This window comes from Trichophyton verrucosum, assembly GCF_000151505.1.
Source record: "Trichophyton verrucosum HKI 0517 chromosome Unknown contig00395_1.f1.exp, whole genome shotgun sequence".
NCBI lineage: Eukaryota > Fungi > Ascomycota > Eurotiomycetes > Onygenales > Arthrodermataceae > Trichophyton > Trichophyton verrucosum.
Genome location: NW_003315370.1, coordinates 11,192 through 34,057, shown reverse-complemented (window position 1 = coordinate 34,057; position 22,866 = coordinate 11,192). Strand labels below are relative to the sequence as shown.

The window sequence follows — 22,866 nt, the reverse complement described above, 5'->3', positions numbered from 1 at the left end:
GGACATTTTGGCGCGTACATCTTCATAACCGTGTGGACATGGGCGCGATTGCTCAGATTCTCCTGGCTTGTTCCCTTGTTGGGGGGTCACTGGCTTCATATTCGCTGGTCGATAACTTCGAAGGATCAACATTTTTCTCAAACTTTGACTTCTTCACTGGAGAAGACCCAACTCATGGCTTTGTCAAGTATGTAGGGGAGAAGGAAGCTCGGTCTGCAGGTTTAATCGATTTCGAGTCTCGATATGACGGTAGCACGGTGGTCCGGATGGGTGCCGACCACACGAATATTACCCCAGACGGCCGACCAAGCGTGAGGATATCAAGCAAGAAGAGTTATAACCAGGGGCTCTGGATCATCGATTTCGAGCATGTCCCTGGGACTGCATGTGGAATATGGCCAGCTTACTGGCTCCTGGGACCCAACTGGCCAACGAACGGAGAAGTTGACATTTATGAGGGTATCAATCTTGACCTCTCCAACACTATGACCCTCCATACTGGTCGCAATTGCACTATATCAAAGGATGTCCAATTCACAGGCAGGTTGACGACACCCTACTGTGACCAGAACGCTCCACCACCGTTAGGTGGCAATGGCTGCACAATCAAGGCCGACGATCCAACAAGTTACAGCAGCGGTTTGAACATTGCTGGAGGAGGCGTATATGCGACTGAATGGACTACTGAAGACCTTAAGATATGGTTTTTCCCCAGAATAGCCGGCATCCCAAGCGATATCAGGAATGGCAATCCAGACCCTTCAAACTGGGGAACACCAGCCGCGCTTTTTACCGGAAACTGTAGCTTTACGGAAAGCTTCAGAGATATGCAAATAATATTTGACATTACCTTTTGTGGTGACTGGGCTGGAAGTCCAAAAATCTGGGAGGACACCCCTTGCTCTGCCGTCACTTCGGAGTGCAAGACATTTGTTGAGAATTACCCGCATGCATTCAAGGAAGCGTACTGGGCTATCAAATATCTGAATGTCTATCAGAAGCCAACGGAAGCACAATTAGGCCAAAAACTTCATAGCCAATGGCAGCATAGGCGAACGCATCATCGCCGGCACTTGCTACGCTGATAAGAGTACTGCTGTCCGCCGCTGGCTCACCATATAACATTCATTTATAATTTAAGGGAGATTAATATAATTTTAATATATGCCTTTGAATGACCGTTTCCGTGAACAAATGATCAGCGAGCTGGCCAATCTCTAAACCTATGCATCAAGTAACTATACATCTTGATTTTGAATTGAATACAAACATTTTAATGGGTTGCTTTCCCTGAGCAGCTACAGCTCCGCTGCTATACCTACACATACCTCTCCTGACACCTAAAGTTACAAAATTAGGGGAGAATATCCTCGAGCTTGCCTCATCCAATTGGAGGTACCCGCTGGGTTCTTCGAGCTTTAGTTAGCTGAACAGTAGGGAATATGGTCTTTACCAGGTGCTGTTTTTTAACAGTCTCTCCTTAGGAGTGGGAGGTTGTATGGGGTTGCTGCCAATCAGATTAATGAGGAACACATGTTTCTCATTCAACCTAGGTATTATGGCTATGGATAACATGTGGTGTTGAGTAAATATTTGGCTGATTTGGGGTAGGTGAGACATACCCGCTTGACTCGTCCACACCTCTGGACAGCAAATAGTATACTTCGCTTTCACCTCAATTCAATCTCCATTATGGGGTATAGAGAGCTGGATGTAACAATACATGTCCCGAAAATGGTCATCTTTATTGGGCAATCAATGGCTTGGTAGAGTTCCAGTTGATCGAGAAGCCAGCCATCGTTGACATGAGTCAATGGATGTATTTTATGCACTGCTTTTATCCCTAAGTTAGAGCGGAAATCATAGTTCCCACAATCCTCGCCATCTGTCTCGTTACGACGACAAGATGCTTGATAGATCACACGAACTATGCGCCATCGAAATCACTAGTCAGAGCCACGAGGTGTAAGACGATCTGTGGCGGCCGATTTCGTCCGGATCTCTGTAACTAACTATTCCATGTATGCAGCAGGGGTGTCTCTTATTATTAAATCGATACTCCGTACTCCGTACTCCGTAAAAATATATAAATATCATGACATAACCATGAATGCTGTTCGATCTCACCGAGCAACGTTTCACGAACTTCCATCGAGCTGACCTTGACATCAATCATCGCCTGAATTGATAGCCTGTCCCAATGGTTGATGGTAACCCAGCCGCCCGGGGTTCGCGTGTAGCGCTGCCGTATGCCGCCCCGTTGCCCCGTATTAGCCAGCAATATGGTGGCAGTGAGGGAGATGAAAAGTATGAAGTGGTAATCGTGGGTGTAAGGTTATCCCTCTTGCTACCAACCAGCTCTATGTTCGTATTTTGATGTTCAATGTGACAAATAGGCAGGGCCAGCTGGGTATATCCTCAACATCCTGCTCGCTCGCCATGGCTTGACGGATCAATCTTTATTATGCATCGACTTGAAGCCAACCAGAGTGATGTGTGGCCAGGCAGACGGGCTGCAGCCACGAACGCTCGAGGTCCTCAAGACCATGGGATTGGCTGATCCAATACTGCAGGATGGATGTTACTTGTGGGAAATGATGGTCCGGAAGCCATCCAAGGACGGGACTATCGAGAGGTTCTCCGTCATTGATAACAAAGTTGGTCCTGCAAGATACCAGCGGGCCATTACTATCAGCCAAGGAATTATTGAGCAAGTGTTTGATGACGATTTGGCTCATCACTCTCAACGAGGAGTTCGACGTAATAGCAGATTGGTTAGTGTATCTCTTGACGAAGACAGTGATCCGGACTTCCCAGTCATTGCAACTATCGAGACAGACGGGGTGCCACAAACAGTACGAACCAAATTCCTTGTTGGAACCGATGGTGCACATTCGACTGTTCGGAAATGCGCTGGAATTCAACTCAACGGAGAGTCTATTGATGACTTCTGGGGAGTGATAGATTTCGTTGCTGATACTGATTTCCCGGATATTCGGAGGTTTGGTCGAGTCCATTCACGAAAAGGCACCATCATGGTTATTCCTAGGGAACAAACCGTGGATGGAGATTATTTGACACGCCTATACGTTCAAATGCCACAGCAGGAGGAGTCGGAAGATGAAAACCCTCGCACCGAAGGCAATGGCACAGAGCCGAGGAGGTCTCGTAAGAGCCAAATTACACTGGAAAAGATCTTCCAGAAGGTCTCTGAGATATTTGAGCCATACTATATCCGACCCAAGGCAGGTGTGGATATCAACTGGTGGACTGTATATCAAATTGGCCAGCGAATAGCTGAAAGGTTTGCCATGAAGGATTCCAAAGGTTTGGGTAGAGTTATTCTCGCCGGAGATTGTATGTTGTCTTTATTTCATTCAGTTTAAAGATGCTATGGTACGTTAACTTAGAGATTGCTAACTTTGAGATTTGGTAGCTTGTCATACTCACAGCCCAAAGGTTGGTTCCACCCAACATAATAAGCTAACGAACTAACTAACTAGTTAACTAGTTAGCTAGTTAGTCAAGCATAATTAGGCTCAACGTTACTAATTAGACAATCTATAGGCAGGACAAGGAATGAACATTTCAATGATGGATGCTCATAACTTGTCATGGAAACTTGCATACACTATCAATGGGCTTCATCCTGATGTTGACGATCCTGGAGCCCTCCTCAAGTCATACGAAGTGGAACGGTACAGTGTTGCCCAGCAATTGATCGATTTCGATAAGAAGTATTCAACAGGATTCTCCAAAAGAACTACCGGAGAGGAAAATGAGGTTCAGGCCTCCTTAAAACAGAACCAAGAAGTCTACGAACAGTCAATTTCTTTTGCCAGTGGCTGTGGAATTGAATACCCAGAGACCTATCTAATTGATAGATCATTCCCGGATGGATATCAAAACCCCATCTGCGGAACTGATTATTTCCATGGAATTCTAAGACCAGGAAGGAGGCTGCTGAATATCACTATCAGGAGATTTGCTGATGGGTTCCACAGAGACATACATGATGGTACGTTGAGGACTAATTCTAGGATTAAATTTGATCTAAGTTAATATATTGAACAGATATGGTTTCTAATGGACGCTTCCGCATTCTCTGCATGACTTCGACAGATCTATTAGATCCTAAGGGGACTTCTGCACAAGTTATACTCTCAATTTCAAATCTTCTTTCACTCTTCCCTCCTTCACTTATTGAAGTTGTGGTGATATACCCTCGTCTTCCACGTGAGCTTGACTGGAATTGTCTTCCTAAGGAGCTCAAGCAAATGGCCGAAATGAGATTTTACAGTGGATTTGAAGTTGAGGACGCCTATAAAGTATATGGAGTTGATCCAGATGATGGGGTCCTCGCAGTTATCCGGCCAGATGGCTGTGTCGGAGTCATTTCTAGATTGGATGATACTCCACGTCTGGAAACATACTTGGAAAAGTGCATGAAGAAGCAGGGTAAAGCTGCTCCTACAATGCATAATCTCAATTAGACCTAGCACGGCATAAAACACTGTCACTCTGCAACTAATTTCTTTGACGCCTGGTTCAATCCATCTGATCTAATATAGGCATCTATTGAAAAAGCTGTAGAAAAAGTTTAACGTATAATCATGACATAAGGACGTAGCAAGACGTATGCAGCAATGGACAGCAGTTTACCACCCCTACTGACTAGCTTGGATACCAATTACCCTATTGACTGCTTCATCATTGCTGATATCTTCGGGGATCACTCCAGCAGTCTTCAGTACGTTGATGACACCTTCGATCATATGTTTCTCAGCACCCCTGGTACTACCTTTGACAAATCGTACATCCTTAAGCCATTCCCTAGCGTCTGACTCGGAGTATGTACAGCCGAATTCACCAGTTCCAAGTTGCTGAATCACCTTTTCTGAATCGGCCAGGAAAGTGGAAATGCCAGAGTCTAGCAGGCTGAACAGCTGCGTGAGCCGGCTGTCCGACTCTGGAGATGGGAATGTACGAGTTGAGGCTGCAATCTGCCAGGATGGCCAGGGAGTATAGATCTCCCCAATCTTTTTCAATGGTGGCTTCGGAAAGGCTGTAGTGGGCTCAAAGTATGGTTTCGTAGTAAACTGTTCCCACATGAAGAAATCCGCTGTAGGAGCTGGTTGTGCATCCGGCTGCTCAGGGTTATGGCCAGTTACTCCGTCTCGCAGGGAAGGGAACGGTCCTAGGATAGTCGGGATAAGGGGTGACGAGGATGGCCAGCTTTGCTGTTGGGCCAGGACGAAGGCCATAATGTGGGAGCCACTGTAAACACCGTAAAACATGTATGCTCTTCAGGATTTGTCCCATGGAACTAACCTGCCCAAACGAGACACCCCCACTCGTCCTCCTTTGAGGTCGCTAACACTCTGAATCTCCTTCCTGTCATGACCTGTAACAATGGCCCATCTCAATGGGGTTTCAACCCATTGGCCAACAAGTTTGTAACCACCATCCCTCTCTCCCTTTTCTAGCTGTGGTTTGCCGACTAGACCTGCAACCCAACCTTCAGTCAAACCAATCGCAACGTCAATCTCATTCTGCCTCAGGGACGTTATCATATGCCCCGTTCCGGACGGGAAGGGAATCAAGGAGATTTTGAATGGAAGAGAAGAAGCCTCTGAGCTGCGGGCAGCGAGGTGTAGAGGGGCTAGGTAATGCTCTAGTTGCAAATTGATGTCTGTTAGTAAATAAGATTCCTTCAGTGCTGATTTGACGCGGTGAAAATATGATACCTGGGACATAGCCAATTCTAATGGTACTAGGCTCCGAGGCCATGTTTGTAGGTATATCTAGCTCAAACACGTAGCTAAAGAGAAAACGTTCTGTTAAAGTTGGATAATATACTCGGAAGCAGGTATCTGATAGATGATCAATAAGCGGGGAAGCAAGAACGCCTTTGCGAAAGCGGGCTAACCTAATGAAAGCTTCTTAGCTAAGCTTCGGCTGGAGCCTACACGTCTGCCCTTCTAAACACACAACTTGCGACCCCTCCGGGCGATGGGGATGTTAGTTTCCGACAAAGCTACCTTGAGTGCTTCCTATGCTACCTTAACTCCGACATCTTCAACGGAGTTATTTACGGCCCTTACATACCTGTTTCTCTACCCTCAAAAGGGGGAAAATGGGTTATGATAATGAAGTATGCTGGTTAAAACCACTCTATACAGTCAGCCATTTGAACGGGGTGGTAACTATCTGTTGAGAGAAGTGAAAGTAACCACTGAAAGACAGAAGGGCTGGCTGTAGTTATGGTAACTAGTTACTTTTTAACTACCTCACAATGTATAGGGCTGCCACAGTTATAGTGCTTTATGAAGGCATTACTACCATAAGTTAAATGAAACAATCATTGAATATCGTAGTCGAAGCGTAACAGATTTTGATGAGGATAATGAAGAAATATTCGCGGCCATCTGCGCAGGTACCAGCTTGCGTGCCGTGTCCAAGGCGGTCTTGGCAAAAAAACACTTTAAATTCACGTCAACCTTCGACAAAACGCATCCCAGTCAGTGGCCGGCCATTTTTAGATCGCTCTTTTTAATATGCAGTGCTTGCTCGAATAACGAATGTGTTTTATATGATTATATCCAGCCATATACCTGTAATGACTCCCAAACTTGAGTTAAACATTCAACGTTGATACCACGCAAGTGTATGTCGTAAAATTGATATGCGGGACTCAGCCTTGCGCAACACACAGTACACAGGGCTGCATTTACAAGAGCGGCTTATGGAGCGAGAAAAGCTCATATACTACTTAATAATCTGAGGAGAGTTATTTAAGGTGACGAGCTGTGTCTCATATCTGCATTCAAGAGGCCTCTCACTCTTCAATGCATGCAGATCCCTAGCCTTGCAGCTGTCCCGAATCATCGGAACCTGACTATACTGGGATTTCACACTTATAAGGGGAGTATCCGCCCATGGATACCATCAAGAAGATGCTTTCCTCTTGGGAAACATAGTCATCTTGAGACATGATACCTTCCAATTCCCGGCAAAAATGTGCCAGGCAAAGCACATTAATTCCCAGACTTGATATGACGGATGGTGATAGAGATTGGCCTAAAAGATGGCGAAAAAGCTGGAGATTCACCTTATATTCGGCTTCAGCCACTGGATTACTTGTTCTCTTTTTTAACCTTGGGTTTCTGCTTTGGGTATTGCCCCGGCATAGTTTTAGTAATGAACGTGGAACTCTTTATGACGGCAACTGCGATAAAGTGCACGACTTGAGCATTGGGCTTCACTTGGTTATAAACGTTTTCAGCACCCTCTTATTGAGCGCCAGCAACTACACTATAGTTTGAATTCTAACTGTAAATATTTTTTTATTCTGTTATATGTGCTAATGACTTGGCAGCAATGCTTAAGTGCGCCAACAAGAGCCGATCTTGACAATGCCCATAAGGAACGATGCTGGCTCGATATAGGAATACTAAGTGTCAGAAATTTTCGTCAGATTTCCCGACCTAGGTCTGCCTTGTGGGTAATTCTAGTGCTATCCTCACTTCCCCTACATCTAATGTAAGGAATTTTATACGATACTTTCAATGTTTTCCTAACAGGCACTAACATCGTCGGCTTTATAGGTATAATTCCACTATTTTTGCTACTACATCGTCAAATTCCTATTATGCATTCCTCGGAGACGGATCTTTCGGACAAACAGCATTTGAGGATCTCAGTTTGGTTCCATCGGATCCCCAACTTCACCCTCTGGATTACTATGAGCTCCGGAAGAAGTCTATCGTTGCAACGTTTACACGGCTTTACAATATGTCGCAAAATGGAGCTCTAGAAAAACTGGACAATGCTGCTTGTATAGATGCGTACACGAAAACGTACCAGAATTCCTACGTCAATGTCTTGTTGGTGACGGATACGCCGCATAATAAAAGTGAATACAGATATGTTGGCTATCAAGAAGTATATAAACCTGTTACTGGATCACCGTTCACGTGGATATGTCCGAATGATTATGAGGAGGCTATCAAATGCCAATCTAAACTACTCAGTACCAAACCTGAAGTAGTAGCTGGTAACTGGGAAGTACTGGCTCAACCGATAAAATACTGTCTCGTGGAGGTTGCACAGCCTCACTGCAAGCTTCAGTACAGCTTACCGTTGACGGTTGTTGTCATGGTGTTTATCCTCGTGAAAGTGATTACTATATGCTACGTTGCTGTTACAATTTATACCCCAATATTGACAGTTGGGGACGCTATCGCCTCCTTTCTCGAAAAGCCTGACACCACAGTACGAGGGAAATGCTTACTTTCGATGAAGGATCTCACTGGACCTTCAAGTACATGCAACCCGTTTTGGATACGCCGGAATCGCTGGGTGTTTTTTCACAAGCCTAAACAATGGCGTTCAGCCGTTTCACCTGGGCGATGGTGCTTTGGTATAATGCTGTATGTTACTCTTTATTCCTATACCATGCATTTTTGTTAAACAATTGCGTCTTTCCATGGCAGGTATTGTCTTTCTCTAGCCTTCTGCGCTTTCCTCCTATATATCGGGATGAGTTCCATGTCAAATAAAACAGGAATTTGGACCGCCGGTCTGCAAGCACTCGATTTCCGCACACTGATAAGCACAAATTTCTGGCCTACATCATTGATAGCCAATACACTGATAGCAAATTTACCACAGCTTGTTTATTCTCTCATATATTTTGCTTATAACGGCATACTCACAGCCATGACCATGTCTGCAGAATGGAGTCAATATGCAACACAGCGAAAAGGATTACGAGTGTCTGCTGCACCGAATGCAGCACAACGAAGCAAATACTTCCTCTCATTGCCTTACCGTTATGCTATCCCGCTTATGACCACATCAGGCATATTACATTGGCTCATATCTCAAAGTTTTTTCCTAGTCGGGATTGAAGCATATGACCAGAACCTCCAGCGTGACCCTGCATCAGACATCAGTGTTTGCGGCTATTCACCGATTGCTATTGTCTGTAGCATCTCCCTTGGAACAGCAATGGTCTCTTGCTTGGTTGGTTTAGGATTCAAGCCATTCAAGTCTGGTATGCCGGTTGCGGGGAGCTGCAGCCTAGCCATTGCTGCTGCGTGTTTCCCTGATCCTGGAACATATGATCCTGAGAAACAGGCTGGGTCAACCCCAGACATGGCATGTTTGGCACTGAAATGGGGGGTTGTGCTTTTGGATGAAAGCTCAGTTGGTCATTGTGCGTTCTCGAGCAGGGACGTTACTATGCCTGTAGATGGGGAGGTATACCATTGATTGAGTACTGATTTGCCAACAGTAACACTTCAGATTATTGATAATAAAAAAGGTAGCCTATTTCTCTATAAGCGCGAATAACCAGTTTGACGTCCTAACCTCCGATAATACCAGTAAGCTCGTAAATTAGGATCATATTTGTAAATATATATAAATATATATAAATATAATGCGGATAGCATGATCCGCTAAAATGCACGATGTCTTGCTCTATGACATCTGCATGTCTGATGTTTTCATACCCCATCTATCAAGGGATGGGAGGTCATTCGTTGTCCATGAACGCCAGTCTGCGAATGTGTAAAACTGAAAGCCCAGATATACGTCGCATAAGCACTGAAACACCCCGCATATCCTGAACGCTAGGGGAATTGTACCGCCGCTGAAAAAGAAGAAACTCATCTTCATGGCATCTCCAAGGAGCCAGGAGATAAGAACTGAAAGTCGGAAGCCTTTACATGATCGTGAACGTTGGTTTGAAATGATTTGTGGAATTGGTAGGAAAGCTTCGACACCGAGTCCACTGAAACCCAGTAACTCTATGTATGCAGAAGACCGCGAAATTGGAGTAAGGAGAGTATGAATGACGAGAAGGGTCAGAGTAAAATAAGTAAGGAACATCCAGTACCTATATGAGCATACTATTAGAACTTGAAAACATAGTGTTTGCTGCCAGCAAAAGGTCGCAGGTAGGGAGGGTGATCACGTACGGACGGGCTGATTTCCATTGCCAGAATCCGTACGGTCTGACAAAACCAGATTCGGATCCTTGTCCAATGAAAGGAGTGTGCTCGATACCGGAGGAAGGCCGATTATCCAAAGCAACTTTGAGAAGTATAACTTGCACACCGACCATTGATATCGCCTGTATAAGCAGAGGAGCGGAATAGTAGGATCCAAACCAGAAAAATATCCTGTATGATACCACTTGTCAGCGGGAAGTTCTTGTTCACCCTATCATATTTTGGGGCCATCGGATAAAATGGAATCTGACGCACTTAAATATAGAAGCAACGAGCATAATCAATGGTATATCCAATGAGAAACCGGCCGAGGTCTTTGTCCGGTGTATGCTCATGATCTGGTCGGCGTATGAAAGGACAGGGGAAAGGACGAGCCTGGTTGATATTATTGTTAGTAGGTGTAGGTGTAGAACAGACAGTACTCCACGCGACCAACATGGGAGAACACATACAATGGCGGCGCCCCATAGTCAATTATAAAGGTAAGAAACGACATATTGATCAGGCAAACCCTCAGGCTGTATTTTTTTTGTTCCCCTCCTGGCGCTATAGCCAGTTCGCTTTCGCTTATCGATATTCGCTCAGCCGCACCAGTGACTGACGCTCACACCATCCAGCTCATTTCCTTGCGTAGACAAAAGGTGATATTATAGATATAGCTCGATCGCGATGTTGGGAAATCTAATCGATTGATCCCTGTCGATGTCTCGGGTGTAGCGGTAGGAGCGTCAATGGAGTGGATTGGTTTGTTTATGATGGCAGAGATGTTGGATAAGCCATGAGACGGTCGTCCGGGGTAAAAAGCAAGTTTTGTTCTCTGCTGGGGCAGCTGGATCGCATCTGGCGCAGGCCTTGACGAGACTTGCGGACCTTTGAAAGCTCGTCAGACTAGTTAGTTAGTTGTTGACCCTGGGGTTAGTTCGTTAGGTCGTTGACTAAAAGTTTGGAGTGGATTATCTAATGTTCCTCGGGACGAACCAATTGGCAACGTCATACCGTCGTCAGCTTTGCATATGAAAATCGCAAATATGGAGGCCGATGAAGTCGATGAAGGTGATGAAGCCAATAATAATATCTCGCATACTCCCTTGCGGAGATGGACAGAGAGACAAGGTGTGCCAAAACGTTCCGATTCATTGGTTGAAAATTACCAAATTAAAAGGTACAAATGTATTTCACCTGAAACATGATAAAACGCTACATGTAGGATTGTTCAAAAATCCAAAGAACCAACCATAAAGCTTCTATAAAAACATATAATCACCGTGTAAGCTGCCATTTGTAGTAATGGTGGCAGGAAACTAAGCAAAGTCGATCTTCCATGACTTGGCGATAGAAACCCCAGGTTTCTTCACAATCGCAAATGCTGCCTTTCCACTCTCGGCATCATACCAGTTCATGCTGACCTTGATACCAGACTTTGCGCCGTCTTCAAGCACCAAAACACTGTCCTTGCCCTTCCAGCTACTGGGGGCCCCAACAATAACGATCTTCTCAACATGTACTTCTGCCATAACCTTAAGATACTGGTTCGTTTTGGAGCCACTGGTGGACTGATCTTTGGAAGAGAGACTGGAACCTGAGAAGGAGAATTGACGGTGGATATATGCTCCTTGCTTATAGTCAAATGTTTCACCATCATCCACATATAGTTCTCCCTCGGCTTGGCCCTTGCTATCAAGGACCACGATAAGGGTGTATGGGTCGTATTTCATCAACCCGCTGCTTCGTCGTGGTCTGTCCTTTCTCGGAACTATGTGGCCGCCCTGCATGAGAATAGGAATTTTCTCCAATGGAGCATTGATGGTATGCTTCTTGTTGGCGCCCTGGTAAATGGTAAAATCAAAGTAGTCATAGTACTTCTCCTCGTCGGCGATGTAAACATCAACACTGGTGGAACCTTGAGTAACAACTGGTTTGACCAGAAGGCCAGTATGGCCGAGGTAGAACTGGTCATCGAGAGCAAATCCTTGTTCATCCGATGGGTGAACGTAATACTGTGGTCGAAGGATGGGAGAGCCGTTGACCGAAGCACGCTGGAACTCCGTGTACCATGCTGGCAGAAGTTGATATCGGACCTTGAGTGCCTGTGTAATGATATCTCGGTATGGCTCACCAACCATGTACGGCTCTCGTCTACGGGTGTCGATGTGTGCGTGGGCACGGAAGAAGGGGTAGAAAGCACCTGCCTGGTACCATCTAGTCAGAAGCTCCTTGCTTGGGTTACCGAAGAATCCTCCGACGTCTGCTCCAGCAAAGGGGAAGCCAGCAATTCCGTTATTAAGAACCATAGGAATCGAAGCAGCTAAGTGACTCCACTCGGCCTGGTTATCACCGGTCCACATTGCACCCATACGCTGAGATCCGGCATAAAATGATCGAGTGAGGACGAAAGGGCGCCTTATTTCTCCCTTTTTACGTTCAATGAGTGCATTGTAAGTAGCGTTGACGAACGTTAATCCGTTGACATTATGGACATCACGGTGCTCCCATCTATCATGGTGTATGTTGTCCTTTGGCATGGTTGTTTCGGGTCCATTGAAGACAGAAGGCTCATTCATATCGTTCCATAGCCACGAGTTGGATGCTGTTCCCTTGAAGTTTTCATATTTGAAAAGGTTGGCCCACCATTCCATTGCAGCCGGTTTGAAGCAGTCTACCCAGTGAGATGAACCAGGCCAACACCATCCCTCGTAAATATCCCCGTCCTTGTTCAGAACAGCGAGTTCTTTCTTCTTCATTTCATCGACGATAGGGTAGTTTGCCTCAACTTTAATATGAGGATCGATAATATAGACCAGCTTGCGTTCAGAGGCGTCAAGTTGTTTCTGCATGCTAAGCGGGTCAGGGAAGGTGTGAGGATCCCAGGTGAAATATTTCTTTCCATCGGTGTATTCGATGTCAAGCCAGATAACATCATATGGTATTTGGTACATATCAAACTTGCGGTCGACATCCTTGACGTCCTCATCGGTAACATAGTTCCAGCGGCATTGGTGGTAAGCAATGGCAAACTGCTGGGGGAGTTGAGTAAAACCGGTAAGTTCGCCATAGGTCTTCGAAATGGTATCAGGAGTTGGGCCAAGGAATACAAAGACATCCAACTGACCGCTTTCCGAAAACCAATGAGTTTCAGTCGTGGTCTTTGCGTCTACTCCTATAGACATTGGGTTGGGAAGAAGGGTCGACTTGACGATATCAACCCAGGTTTCCGCAGCATTCAGCCAGAAAACGCCAACCGTAGAATCTTTCCTGTGAGCTTGCATGAAAGGGATTGATCCATATAGAGTCATTGGGCTGTTCAGCTCATACTCAAATACATCCGAGTTGTACATTCGGTATGGCTCGGTATGCTGGCCTTCTCCACCCCTGTTTGCTCAGTTAGTGACGTTGAAAGAATAAGTACTTGTCAAAGGTGCTAGACCTACCTTGTTTGTTTTAGAGACATGGAGTCAGCGTGCTCGGGAATGCCAAAAACATGCTCGTAGCCGGGGAAGCTGATATCCAGCGCAACACTCTCTGGTCCTCTTGGTTTAGAATCCGTGTTTCCTCCGAACGACTCATCCCACCAGGTACTATCGTCCAAGACATCGGGAGTGGATTCGGACCCTGGCTCGATGACATCGTTTCTCGGTCTCCACTCCTCAATGTTCAAAAGTCCCTTCGAGTTTAGCTGTACTTGAGTCTGACCATCTCTCTGGAAGTAAACTTCAAATGGAGAGTGCCTGATGACAGCCTCAAACTTCATATCAGGGCCATACTGGACTTTGGTGGTACCTGAGGTCTCGTCGGTAGTAAACTCAGCGGAAGAGGAACGTTTCATATCTCCAGTAATTGCCCATTTTGCAGCTTCATTATAACGTTCTTTCCTGACAGTGCTGTCACGCCGTAATTTGATGTCTCCTTTCATTCGTCGCTCTTCGTCGATAGTAATGCGAGCTACCCCGGATTCCAGGAACGACACTACCAACGGAAACCGCACTTTCTCATCGTTCCCTACAGTTTTGATGACGGTCCCAAGCAATTGACCATCCGAAAACGTTAAAGAGCCGGCCTCAAGATGAAAAGGAGAGGTCCATGCGGAAGCCTGGGCGGCTGCATTATCTGCATACTGCCTGTTGCGCTGGCAGAAGCCGGACTGGGAGCACGTCTTGAAATTCTCATGTTTAACCATGACTACGCAGCTTGCACCGTTAGACAGAACGCCTTTAATTCGTGCAGATAGAGCCCAACTTACCTGCTGGAACAGCCAAAAATGAGACGATGGTGACTATCACCAGGATAAATGACCATCGTGGATGGCTTGCCCGTGACGGCGCCATGTGGTGCAAGGAGAGTAACTAAACGAAACGAAAACAGAAGAAAACGCTTATCGCCGAACCATTGGGCGTAATAAACACTCCGCCTGCAGCTTCTCGCTGTCTTGAAGCTGTCTCACTGGTGTGTACAGGCCCTTTCTTGCGGCTGGATGCTGTCGTCTGCTGCGTAAACGCGATGTTTGACGTTGGAAGATGCCACGAACGACGAAGCATGGGCAGGCTTGGCACGGGGAGACCAACACCGCCCTTTTTTTTTCTGCCCCTCCCTAGAAAGCGTCCCGCACATAAATTCTGCTCCTCCTCCTCCTCCCTCTCCCTCCCGTCTACAACATCTCACCAAGGACAATTGGCTGGTTTTACGCATACAGACTCGATCTTACTCTCTCAACATGTCTAACGAACAGACGTAAGTGTCATTGCTACCCCTGATAGAACTAAATCTAGACGTTGGACAAGCTCTTACTTCTGCTGCTAGTTTCATCGCTATCAAGCCCGATGGCGTCCAGGTATGGCCCGCATTGTATCACAAACACAACACCCAGCAGCTTCGATGGCCGCTTGTCAGTGATATATAGCTGACTCTGGACGTCTCCAGCGTGGTCTCATTGGCCCAATCATCAGCCGCTTCGAGAATCGCGGGTGAGCTGCTCTCATGTCTACCCCTCCCCGCGGTATGGTGTTTTTAAGAGCCAATGTGCTGATTTGAGGGCTAGATTCAAGCTCGTTGCCATGAAGCTCGTCACTCCCTCCAAGGAGCACCTCGAGACCCACTATGCTGATCTCTCCAGCAAGCCATTCTTCAAGGGACTCGTCTCCTGTACGTCGACTTGCCTCTCTGGTGCTTTCATAGCCTGTCTGTGCTGACATCTATTTAGACATGCTCAGCGGACCCATCTGCGCTATGGTCTGGGAGGGCCGCGACGCCGTAAAGACCGGCCGTGGTACGTAGCTCCCACAATTCTTTCAACCGCAAATTTTTCAGCACCGCTAATAGTTATAACCTGCAGTCCTCCTCGGTGCCACCAACCCTGCTGACTCTGCCCCCGGCACCATCCGTGGTGACTACGCCATTGTGAGTTGAACTCTCGTCCTCAAAATTTGGATTCCGCTTGTGAGTGGGACCTAACGTCAACCTCTAGGACGTCGGCCGCAACGTCTGCCACGGCTCCGACAGCGTCGAGAACGCCAAGAAGGAGATTGCTCTCTGGTTCAAAGAGGGAGAGGTCCTCAGCTACAAGCAGAGCCAGTTCGACTGGATCTATGAGAAGGCATAGATAGCTGCCAGGTGTAGTAATTCTCGCCCGCTTGGAATGACCATAATGGGAGGGTCAAACGGCTTGACACGGCCAAAAATCATCAAATAACAAATAATAAACTCTTTTCAAAAGACAATATTGATCAATTCCTCTTCAATCGTGTCATGCCGTCGAATGCGGAGGTATATGGGGAATGTATAATGCGTCGTATCTATCTGCCCTTATTTGTAGACGCTAGCCTTCCCACAGCTCGTCCAACAGGCCCCAAAACTGTTCGCGCAAACCACGGAGTCGCCCATACGCTCCAAGCAATCCTCAATGGAAGTAATGCTTTGGTAATTGCGTAAGCTGTAGCAAACTCCAGTACTAACCGTAGACCTTGTCTATCTTTTGCTGTAAGCTCACTAGCACTGTCTTCAACCCGTATTGCTCCCCTGTCCATGGTAGACATATCTTCCACATCTTGAACCCATCCTCGCTTCCGGAGCCATTTTCCAAATTTCCTGACTCCTTCGTCTACAGATGAGGTTCCATCGGGGTTGCCCAGGGATGGCAGCCATCCACCATAATGGAACACTCCAACAAGACCAAAAAGGGGTATAATTGCTGTTAGCTCGTGAAGGATTAAAAACGAGGTTATATGGGTTACTGGCGCATTGAAAAGGGGTGTGGTGTAGGACCGAAGGAACTTGGGAAGGCGGTTATTAAAGGATTGGAGTCTCAAACGCATTCGAGAGGAAGAGGAGGGCTCGGAATGGACTCGGCGGCGTAGGATAGGGCGTAGCAGCTGGCGACTGTTATAGATATAGGATGATGTCGTTGGAGTTGCTCTCCATGCAACACATGAGAGAGCCATTCAGGGCAGATGTCAAGCAAACCACCACAAAACGAATGACCTAGCCAAAAATTGGTTTCATTGCATTTTAAACGGCCTCGTAATATTTTCGAAACTACCAGGTCTTCTGAATGGACCTAGGAGCTCAAGTTCTGTGTCTGCAAGCAAAGCGTGAAACAACGCGGAAGACCTCGGCTATAGTTAAGTAACACGGTCAGCATTGACAGGGTGCAGAAAGATACAACGGCACTTTTTCACCGCAGCTTGCCAGATTATGAACTTGTTGGAAGCCCAACAGAAGCCTGAAGCTCGAAGGAAAAGGTTTTTGTCTTCTTTGGCGTGAGGATGAAAACTGCAAAAGGCTCAGCCGCTGTTGGATCTTCGTTTAACTAAAGAAGTGGTTGACTAAGCAGACAGCTTTGCAGGGGGTTCAACATTGGGCTTTGCATAGAAGAAGAACTTGAGAACTCCCGAGTTAGAAGAGAGCACCGCTGCATTCTTACAGTCAGACGGACTCTGATATCCGTCCGGAAGAAGCTATTACCATCTAGCGTCTCTCCAGTAGCCGGTAATACAGCGCTGTTGGGGGAATTCTCTGTCGATCTTGGATTCAGATACCTGTTAACTACACACCCCTCGGCAGTCACCAGAGGTAGCCATAGAGAAAACCAAGATTTCTACGGGTTTAACCTGCAGCCATGGAGAAGATTTCAGACAAAATAAATGCCCTTCCTAAGGATGCCCACTACTTCTCTTTGGAGTTTTTCCCTCCAAAAACCCAGATGGTGAGACTCGCTTCTAGCCCCGCCATTAGCTATCAGACTGACTGAGTGCCTTCTACAGGGATCATCAAATCTCCAAGCCCGTCTAGAGCGTATGTCTCAGGCCCTACGACCTCTGTTTGTGACAGTCACTTGGGGTGCTGGCGGCAGCACGGCTGCTAGGTCTCTTGAATTGGCGGAGATTTGCCAGAGGCAACTTGGATTAACGACATGTCTCCATTTGACTTGCACGAACATGAACCGAACGTTGATAGATGAGGCCTTGGAAGAGACAAAGGCATTAGGTATCCGGAATATCCTTGCTTTGCGTGGTGACCCACCACGAAGCGAGGAGTATAATATAGATGGTGAGGATGACAGTAATAAGGACTTCAATTATGCGGTGGACCTTGTGAGATATATCCGAAAGAAATACGGTGATTATTTCTGCATTGGCGTTGCGGGATATCCTGAAGGCCATGCGGATGAATCTCACCCGGAGGTGCAAGACCCATTGAAAGATCTGCCACACTTGATAGAGAAAACTCAAGCTGGCGCAGACTTCATCATGACTCAGTTAACGTACGACATTGACGCATATAAGAAGTACGAGGCCCTACTTAGAAACCATGAGTCTGGAACTTTCAAGACCATCCCTATTATACCCGGGCTAATGCCCATCCAAAGCTACCACACTCTGACCAGGGTCACCAAGCTGAGCCACGCCAAAATACCCCCACAGATACTGGCAAAGGTTGAAGCCTGTAAAGCTGATGATGAGGCTGTAAAGCGAGTTGGTGTCGATATTGTCAGTGACCTTGTAGAGGATATCAAGAAGATTGCCACACCAGGACATCGTGGCTTCCATTTTTATACTCTCAACTTGGAGAAATCAGTATCCTTCATCTTGGAACGATGCAACTTGATTCCTCCATCATCCGAAGCCCCTAGCGATAGCGAGCTCGAGTTTGAGTCTGCTGTATATGCTGCTTCAGGAGCATCGAATGGTGTTGCAACTCCAGACGGCAGATCAACAAACGTGAACCGATTGCGAGCTTCCTCAATGAACTCTCAACCACACAACCGTGTTATTGTCGATAGACTGACGCGTGCCTCTGACAGGTCTGAGCGAAGTTCCACTGTGCATGAAACTTCCGCTCAGACTGCAGGGTACCCTGCGCTTAACCCCCCAAACCGTAACACTGCCCTGCAAATATCTGAGGGTCTCGGTTCTTTAGGACGAGAGGCTACGTGGGATGACTTCCCCAATGGTCGATGGGGTGATGCTCGTTCTCCAGCCTTCGGTGAAATCGATGGATATGGGCCGTCTCTCCACGTTACCGCGCAGGTCGCTAGGAAACTATGGGGAACACCAACTTCCAGAGACGATATCAGCAAAATCTTCAAACGTCTACTTTCAGGTGAACTGCACGCAGTTCCCTGGTCTGAAGGTGGGGCAGGAGAAGAAGGTGGTCTTAACCCGGAGACTGCAACGATTAAAGCCGAGCTTCTTAAGCTGGTCGAGGGACGAGGATGGTGGACGCTTGCATCTCAGCCAGCAGTTAATGGCGTACGTAACGACCACCCGGTATTTGGCTGGGGACCTCGAGGTGAAGGTTTCGTGTTTCAGAAGGCTTTTGTCGAATTTTTCTGCTCGGGGGATGACTTCCACTCAAAGCTGAAACCTTTGCTTCAGAGTTACGGACATGATGAATTCGCCTGGTTCGCTACGAACGCAAAAGGCGATTTCCAGTCATCTACCTCACCAGAAACACCGACGCAGCCGCCTACAGATCCTACAGAAGCCCCTTTTGATGCAGACCCTTTGACCGAGATGGACAACGGAAGCGTTAATGCCGTAACCTGGGGTGTTTTCAGGGGTAAAGAAATCGTTACTCCGACTATCATCGAGGCAGTAAGTTTCCGGGCTTGGGGAGAAGAAGCATTCGGCATTTGGGAAGAATGGAGACGTGTATTCCCTCGTGGAAGCCCAAGTGAGAAACTCATAAGGGAAATTAAGGATGATGTATGGTTAGTTTGCGTTGTTGACCAGCGCTTTGGGGCCGGTGGAGACGTAGGAAAGGAGTCTAACGAGGAAGATGGGAAGTTGCTTTGGAAGGTATTGGCTGGAGAACAAACGAAGTAATTGGTTACGGCACTTGATATGATGGATGAATGGGTATATAATCAACCTTTGCACGTCTCAACTCCTACAGACTTAACCATACATACCTACAAACATGGACAGTTTCTTGGAGTTATATACCTGCTCGCATTAAAAGGGGTACTCTATAAGATAGGGCTGAAAGGTTGTTATCAAATTTGTTTGATATGCAACGAATTTTGAATCAAGGCTAAGTTTTGCCAACAACATCCCAACGTAAACCCCTGCCCAGAGTAGGTGGAATTATACCATTGACCACTAGGTTGGTCGTTTCCATTCAGTCTGCCATCGTCGACTCTACTATTAAGAATTCAAGCCCACTGGAGTGGCTAAATTTGCTCTTTCACAAATAACAAATCCTTTGAAGGTAGCATACCAATCTAATGGTGGGTATAACGTGAGCTACGGGATATACCTAAACATAGGGGCCTTATCTGCTAGTATGGAAGTGTCCACTCTATGCAGAGGATTCGGCTTGCCATACTTCTTGTCCCTTTGCGCATTAACGATCTGATGTCGAGTGTACAAAACAACCGACGTCACGAAGCTCAGGCACAGGAATGAGAGGACAATAGCATACCCTCGGATATACATTGGGCCTTCCTGCTCAGGGAAACTTTTGCTAGCAAGAATGCTTAAGCAATGGCCCGCAATCACAATCATGCAGAGTGCCATCGCTTTCTTCGACTCTGCACCAGCGTTATCCGAGACCCATTGCACCTCCAGCGGTATACACGGAAAGATGCCAATGACAAGTAGGAATACACCGCCAAGAGCAGCTTTGGGGTTTTCTTTCGCTGGGAACGTATACATCAACGACACTCCAATGATGGCCAAAGCGGTTCCTCCGATAATAAATGGACCTCTTGTTCGCAACCTATCTGATAAGAGACTGAAACTAACCATGACCACCCAGCCAGCCATATACGGGCCGATAGTCATGTACTGTGCTGCAGTTTTTGAATACCCAAGGGAGTGAAGGATGGTTGGTAGAAAGATTGAGATCGTTGCCAAAGATGCATCGTGTCCCATTTTGACAATGCAAACACCATATACCTTCCAGTCTTTAAGGCTGGCAATAACATGCTTCATGACAAGGGAGTTGTGGCCTTCACTTTGTTGCCCTTGATTCATCCGGCGAATGGCAAGCTGCCTCTCTTCCTCATTTTTGAAAAATTTCGAGGTCTCTGGCCTGTCAGGCAAAAAGAACAGGACCACGAATGCGAAAGCGACGGTTGGCAAGCCCTCGACAAGGAATAGAACCCGCCAATGGCCAATGGTAGTGTGGATGAGAGATATTCCATTTGCTACCAGCCCGCCAAATGCACCCGAGAAAGCTGACATCCCAACGAACAGGCAAGTTCTAAATGCAAGTTCGCTGCGAGTATACCACAAGGTCAAATGAAACACTGCCGTGGGAGCAAAGGCAGCCTAAGTTGAGAATGGTTAGCCCAGGCGTGAGGAGTTGCGTTGCACAGCCTTCTATACTCGCCTCGAAAAAGCCAATGAAGAACCGAGATGTAGCAAGGCCAGCAAAGTTGAATGCCCCAGCTCCCGCTGTAGCAGCTATGCCCCACCCAATGACTGAGACGAAGATAAATCTCGAAGGATAGAACCGTTTTCCCCAAAGGGTGAGAGGTATTGCGAATATAATGCTACATGGAGTAAGTCATTATATCCTTCAATCCGAGGAAATAGGGCATAAACTGACTATCCAAAATAGAATATGCTAGCCGCCCAGGAGAAGTTGGAGTCGTTTCCATCCAACGCCTCTTCTACTATTCCTTGGAGTTTTGCATTTCCTAAATTTATCCTGTCGAGGTATGCCTGCCCCGTGTCAGCGACTGGCAAGGGGTATAGGGTGGTTGATTATCAGCACCAACCAGCAAATACAGTACTGCAAACTGGGGCATTATTATCCAGTCTTGACGCCGTACGAGTTTTCTACCAGCGAGTTAGTAAGAGTTAACCAAACTGCAGAAATTATCGTTACTTCGAGTGGCTCACATTTCAACCTCTGACCTATGCTCTTGGGATGAGCAAGGCGATTTCTCGTCACTATCACTCCCTTGAGCCCCTGAAAGCTCTACATCTTCAATAACGCCTGTTGCTACAGCAGGAGGCTTATTTTCTCCCTGGGGCAACGCCATGTCCACAGTTCACCAGCTCGTGCGCGAGGAACGGAGATGCATAGCCAGTCCTGTACGGAGTAACTAGTTTGCTAAACAGGATGTGGGGAGGGAATGCCATGGTATATGTACAACGCAACAAACAGCCGGATTGACCGCTTATTATTGATAACTACCAGGATGGCTTGATTCCAGCCTTGATCGCCATTGAACTCGAGATCTGCTGGTCTCTCGTGTAATTCGCTGACAGGCTCAACTCTCACCCCTTGCCAAGGGGCGATGGCTGTTCATGATCGACATGCTTGTAGCTGCCGGCAGACCTGAAGATCGAGCCGCGGAACTCTCTTTGACCGGGGTACTTCATAACGATGGCCGAGTTATCCTGGGTAATATATTCGTTGCAGGGCCATGGACCATGTAACTCCTCCATATGAGTAAAAGAGAAGTTCAAGTATCCTTGTTGCGGTAGTTATTCCTCATGGATGTGCAAGAAGCCTGACACATAAGTGTTATTATTAACACCAGTTGGTTAACTGGTTAGTTAGTTATTGCAGCAATTTCATTTTAACACTGCTTTCCTACACGGAACTGGGATAAGCATCGGTAACCAGGCTGACCTCTACACTTCCACATCAACATATAGTTACATCGCAAAAAATGGCATTTTCGATATCACCTCTCCAGGTCGGGGGAGTGGATTTGCTGGAGAGCCAGGGGAGGCGCATCAGCAGTAGACCTGTCCTGTAGTTAAGCCCGGAGAAAGGCAAAACAAGGCCGAATGGCCGATACAATGCCCCTTTTCCTGAATATAAGTACATGGCTAGATATATCGAAAAGACTAAGAGAAGAGAGACGAAGAGTACTGCAGAGTTATCGGAAAAAGAGCTATGCCGTAAGCTATCAATTAACTACTTTGTATAGATAGCTATGGAATTTGCTCATGTCGCTCTGGGGAATCACCTTCATGGAGGTCAACCCGAAGCATCGGCTGGAGGGCGTTGAGTCTGCGCCCATGGAATCATTCTGTAGTAGAGTTGGTGAAAGACAAACATCTTGCCTTCAACAGACTGGAATGCGAGGCCCCAGGCAACTCTACGTAAACATGACATATGCTGGGGTCTCCGGGTATAAGATGGAGTTCTGAATTCAAACATAGACGTCATCTCTCGTCTTCTTCGTACAAGATTATTAGCTTGAGAAATATTGCCAAGCAAAACCGGCGGTTGGATGTGCGTTGATATATTCCTTAGTTGCCATCAAAATGGCTAGGGTATACAAGGAGGGTATGACAACAGTGTGGCCGTTGGCGATTGGGCTGAAGCGGTATGAATGACAGGGGAAGCAGACTTCGGCGTCGTGTCTATCGAACGGCCGATGGATGAA

General features: G+C 46.8%; 10 protein-coding genes across 10 annotated transcripts; 6 read left to right on the top strand and 4 right to left on the bottom strand.

Moving 5' to 3' along the window:
* Window positions 1-38: 38 nt before the first annotated feature.
* Window positions 39-1,085, top strand: TRV_05252 (GPI anchored endo-1,3(4)-beta-glucanase, putative; the record flags this gene model as incomplete). The annotated part of the gene is made up of 1 exon (XM_003020608.1): window positions 39-1,085. The coding sequence occupies one exon, from the start codon at window positions 39-41 to the stop codon at window positions 1,083-1,085; it is 1,047 nt and encodes a 348-aa protein (XP_003020654.1).
* Window positions 1,086-2,492: 1,407 nt separating this feature from the next.
* Window positions 2,493-3,386, top strand: TRV_05251 (FAD monooxygenase, putative; the record flags this gene model as incomplete). The annotated part of the gene is made up of 1 exon (XM_003020607.1): window positions 2,493-3,386. One exon carries the CDS (start codon window positions 2,493-2,495, stop codon window positions 3,384-3,386), a length of 894 nt encoding a protein of 297 aa, XP_003020653.1.
* Window positions 3,387-3,579: 193 nt separating this feature from the next.
* On the top strand, window positions 3,580-4,493 carry TRV_05250 (uncharacterized protein; the record flags this gene model as incomplete). The annotated part of the gene is made up of 2 exons (XM_003020606.1): window positions 3,580-4,018; window positions 4,075-4,493. 2 exons carry the CDS (start codon window positions 3,580-3,582, stop codon window positions 4,491-4,493), a joined length of 858 nt encoding a protein of 285 aa, XP_003020652.1.
* A 174-nt stretch (window positions 4,494-4,667) lies between these two features.
* TRV_05249 (uncharacterized protein) lies at window positions 4,668-5,756 on the bottom strand (the record flags this gene model as incomplete). The annotated part of the gene is made up of 2 exons (XM_003020605.1): window positions 4,668-5,277; window positions 5,332-5,756. The coding sequence occupies 2 exons, from the start codon at window positions 5,754-5,756 to the stop codon at window positions 4,668-4,670; spliced, it is 1,035 nt and encodes a 344-aa protein (XP_003020651.1).
* Window positions 5,757-7,794: 2,038 nt separating this feature from the next.
* On the top strand, window positions 7,795-9,276 carry TRV_05248 (uncharacterized protein; the record flags this gene model as incomplete). The annotated part of the gene is made up of 2 exons (XM_003020604.1): window positions 7,795-8,323; window positions 8,513-9,276. The coding sequence occupies 2 exons, from the start codon at window positions 7,795-7,797 to the stop codon at window positions 9,274-9,276; spliced, it is 1,293 nt and encodes a 430-aa protein (XP_003020650.1).
* Window positions 9,277-11,320: 2,044 nt separating this feature from the next.
* Window positions 11,321-14,341, bottom strand: TRV_05247 (sugar hydrolase, putative; the record flags this gene model as incomplete). Its single annotated transcript, XM_003020603.1, has 3 exons — window positions 11,321-13,388; window positions 13,448-14,195; window positions 14,257-14,341. The coding sequence occupies 3 exons, from the start codon at window positions 14,339-14,341 to the stop codon at window positions 11,321-11,323; spliced, it is 2,901 nt and encodes a 966-aa protein (XP_003020649.1).
* Window positions 14,342-15,067: 726 nt separating this feature from the next.
* On the top strand, window positions 15,068-15,612 carry TRV_05246 (uncharacterized protein; the record flags this gene model as incomplete). Its single annotated transcript, XM_003020602.1, has 3 exons — window positions 15,068-15,155; window positions 15,346-15,410; window positions 15,478-15,612. 3 exons carry the CDS (start codon window positions 15,068-15,070, stop codon window positions 15,610-15,612), a joined length of 288 nt encoding a protein of 95 aa, XP_003020648.1.
* A 193-nt stretch (window positions 15,613-15,805) lies between these two features.
* On the bottom strand, window positions 15,806-16,450 carry TRV_05245 (uncharacterized protein; the record flags this gene model as incomplete). The annotated part of the gene is made up of 1 exon (XM_003020601.1): window positions 15,806-16,450. The coding sequence occupies one exon, from the start codon at window positions 16,448-16,450 to the stop codon at window positions 15,806-15,808; it is 645 nt and encodes a 214-aa protein (XP_003020647.1).
* A 677-nt stretch (window positions 16,451-17,127) lies between these two features.
* On the top strand, window positions 17,128-19,336 carry TRV_05244 (uncharacterized protein; the record flags this gene model as incomplete). The annotated part of the gene is made up of 2 exons (XM_003020600.1): window positions 17,128-17,214; window positions 17,273-19,336. The coding sequence occupies 2 exons, from the start codon at window positions 17,128-17,130 to the stop codon at window positions 19,334-19,336; spliced, it is 2,151 nt and encodes a 716-aa protein (XP_003020646.1).
* Window positions 19,337-19,756: 420 nt separating this feature from the next.
* On the bottom strand, window positions 19,757-20,698 carry TRV_05243 (MFS transporter, putative; the record flags this gene model as incomplete). Its single annotated transcript, XM_003020599.1, has 1 exon — window positions 19,757-20,698. The coding sequence occupies one exon, from the start codon at window positions 20,696-20,698 to the stop codon at window positions 19,757-19,759; it is 942 nt and encodes a 313-aa protein (XP_003020645.1).
* Window positions 20,699-22,866: the final 2,168 nt, after the last annotated feature.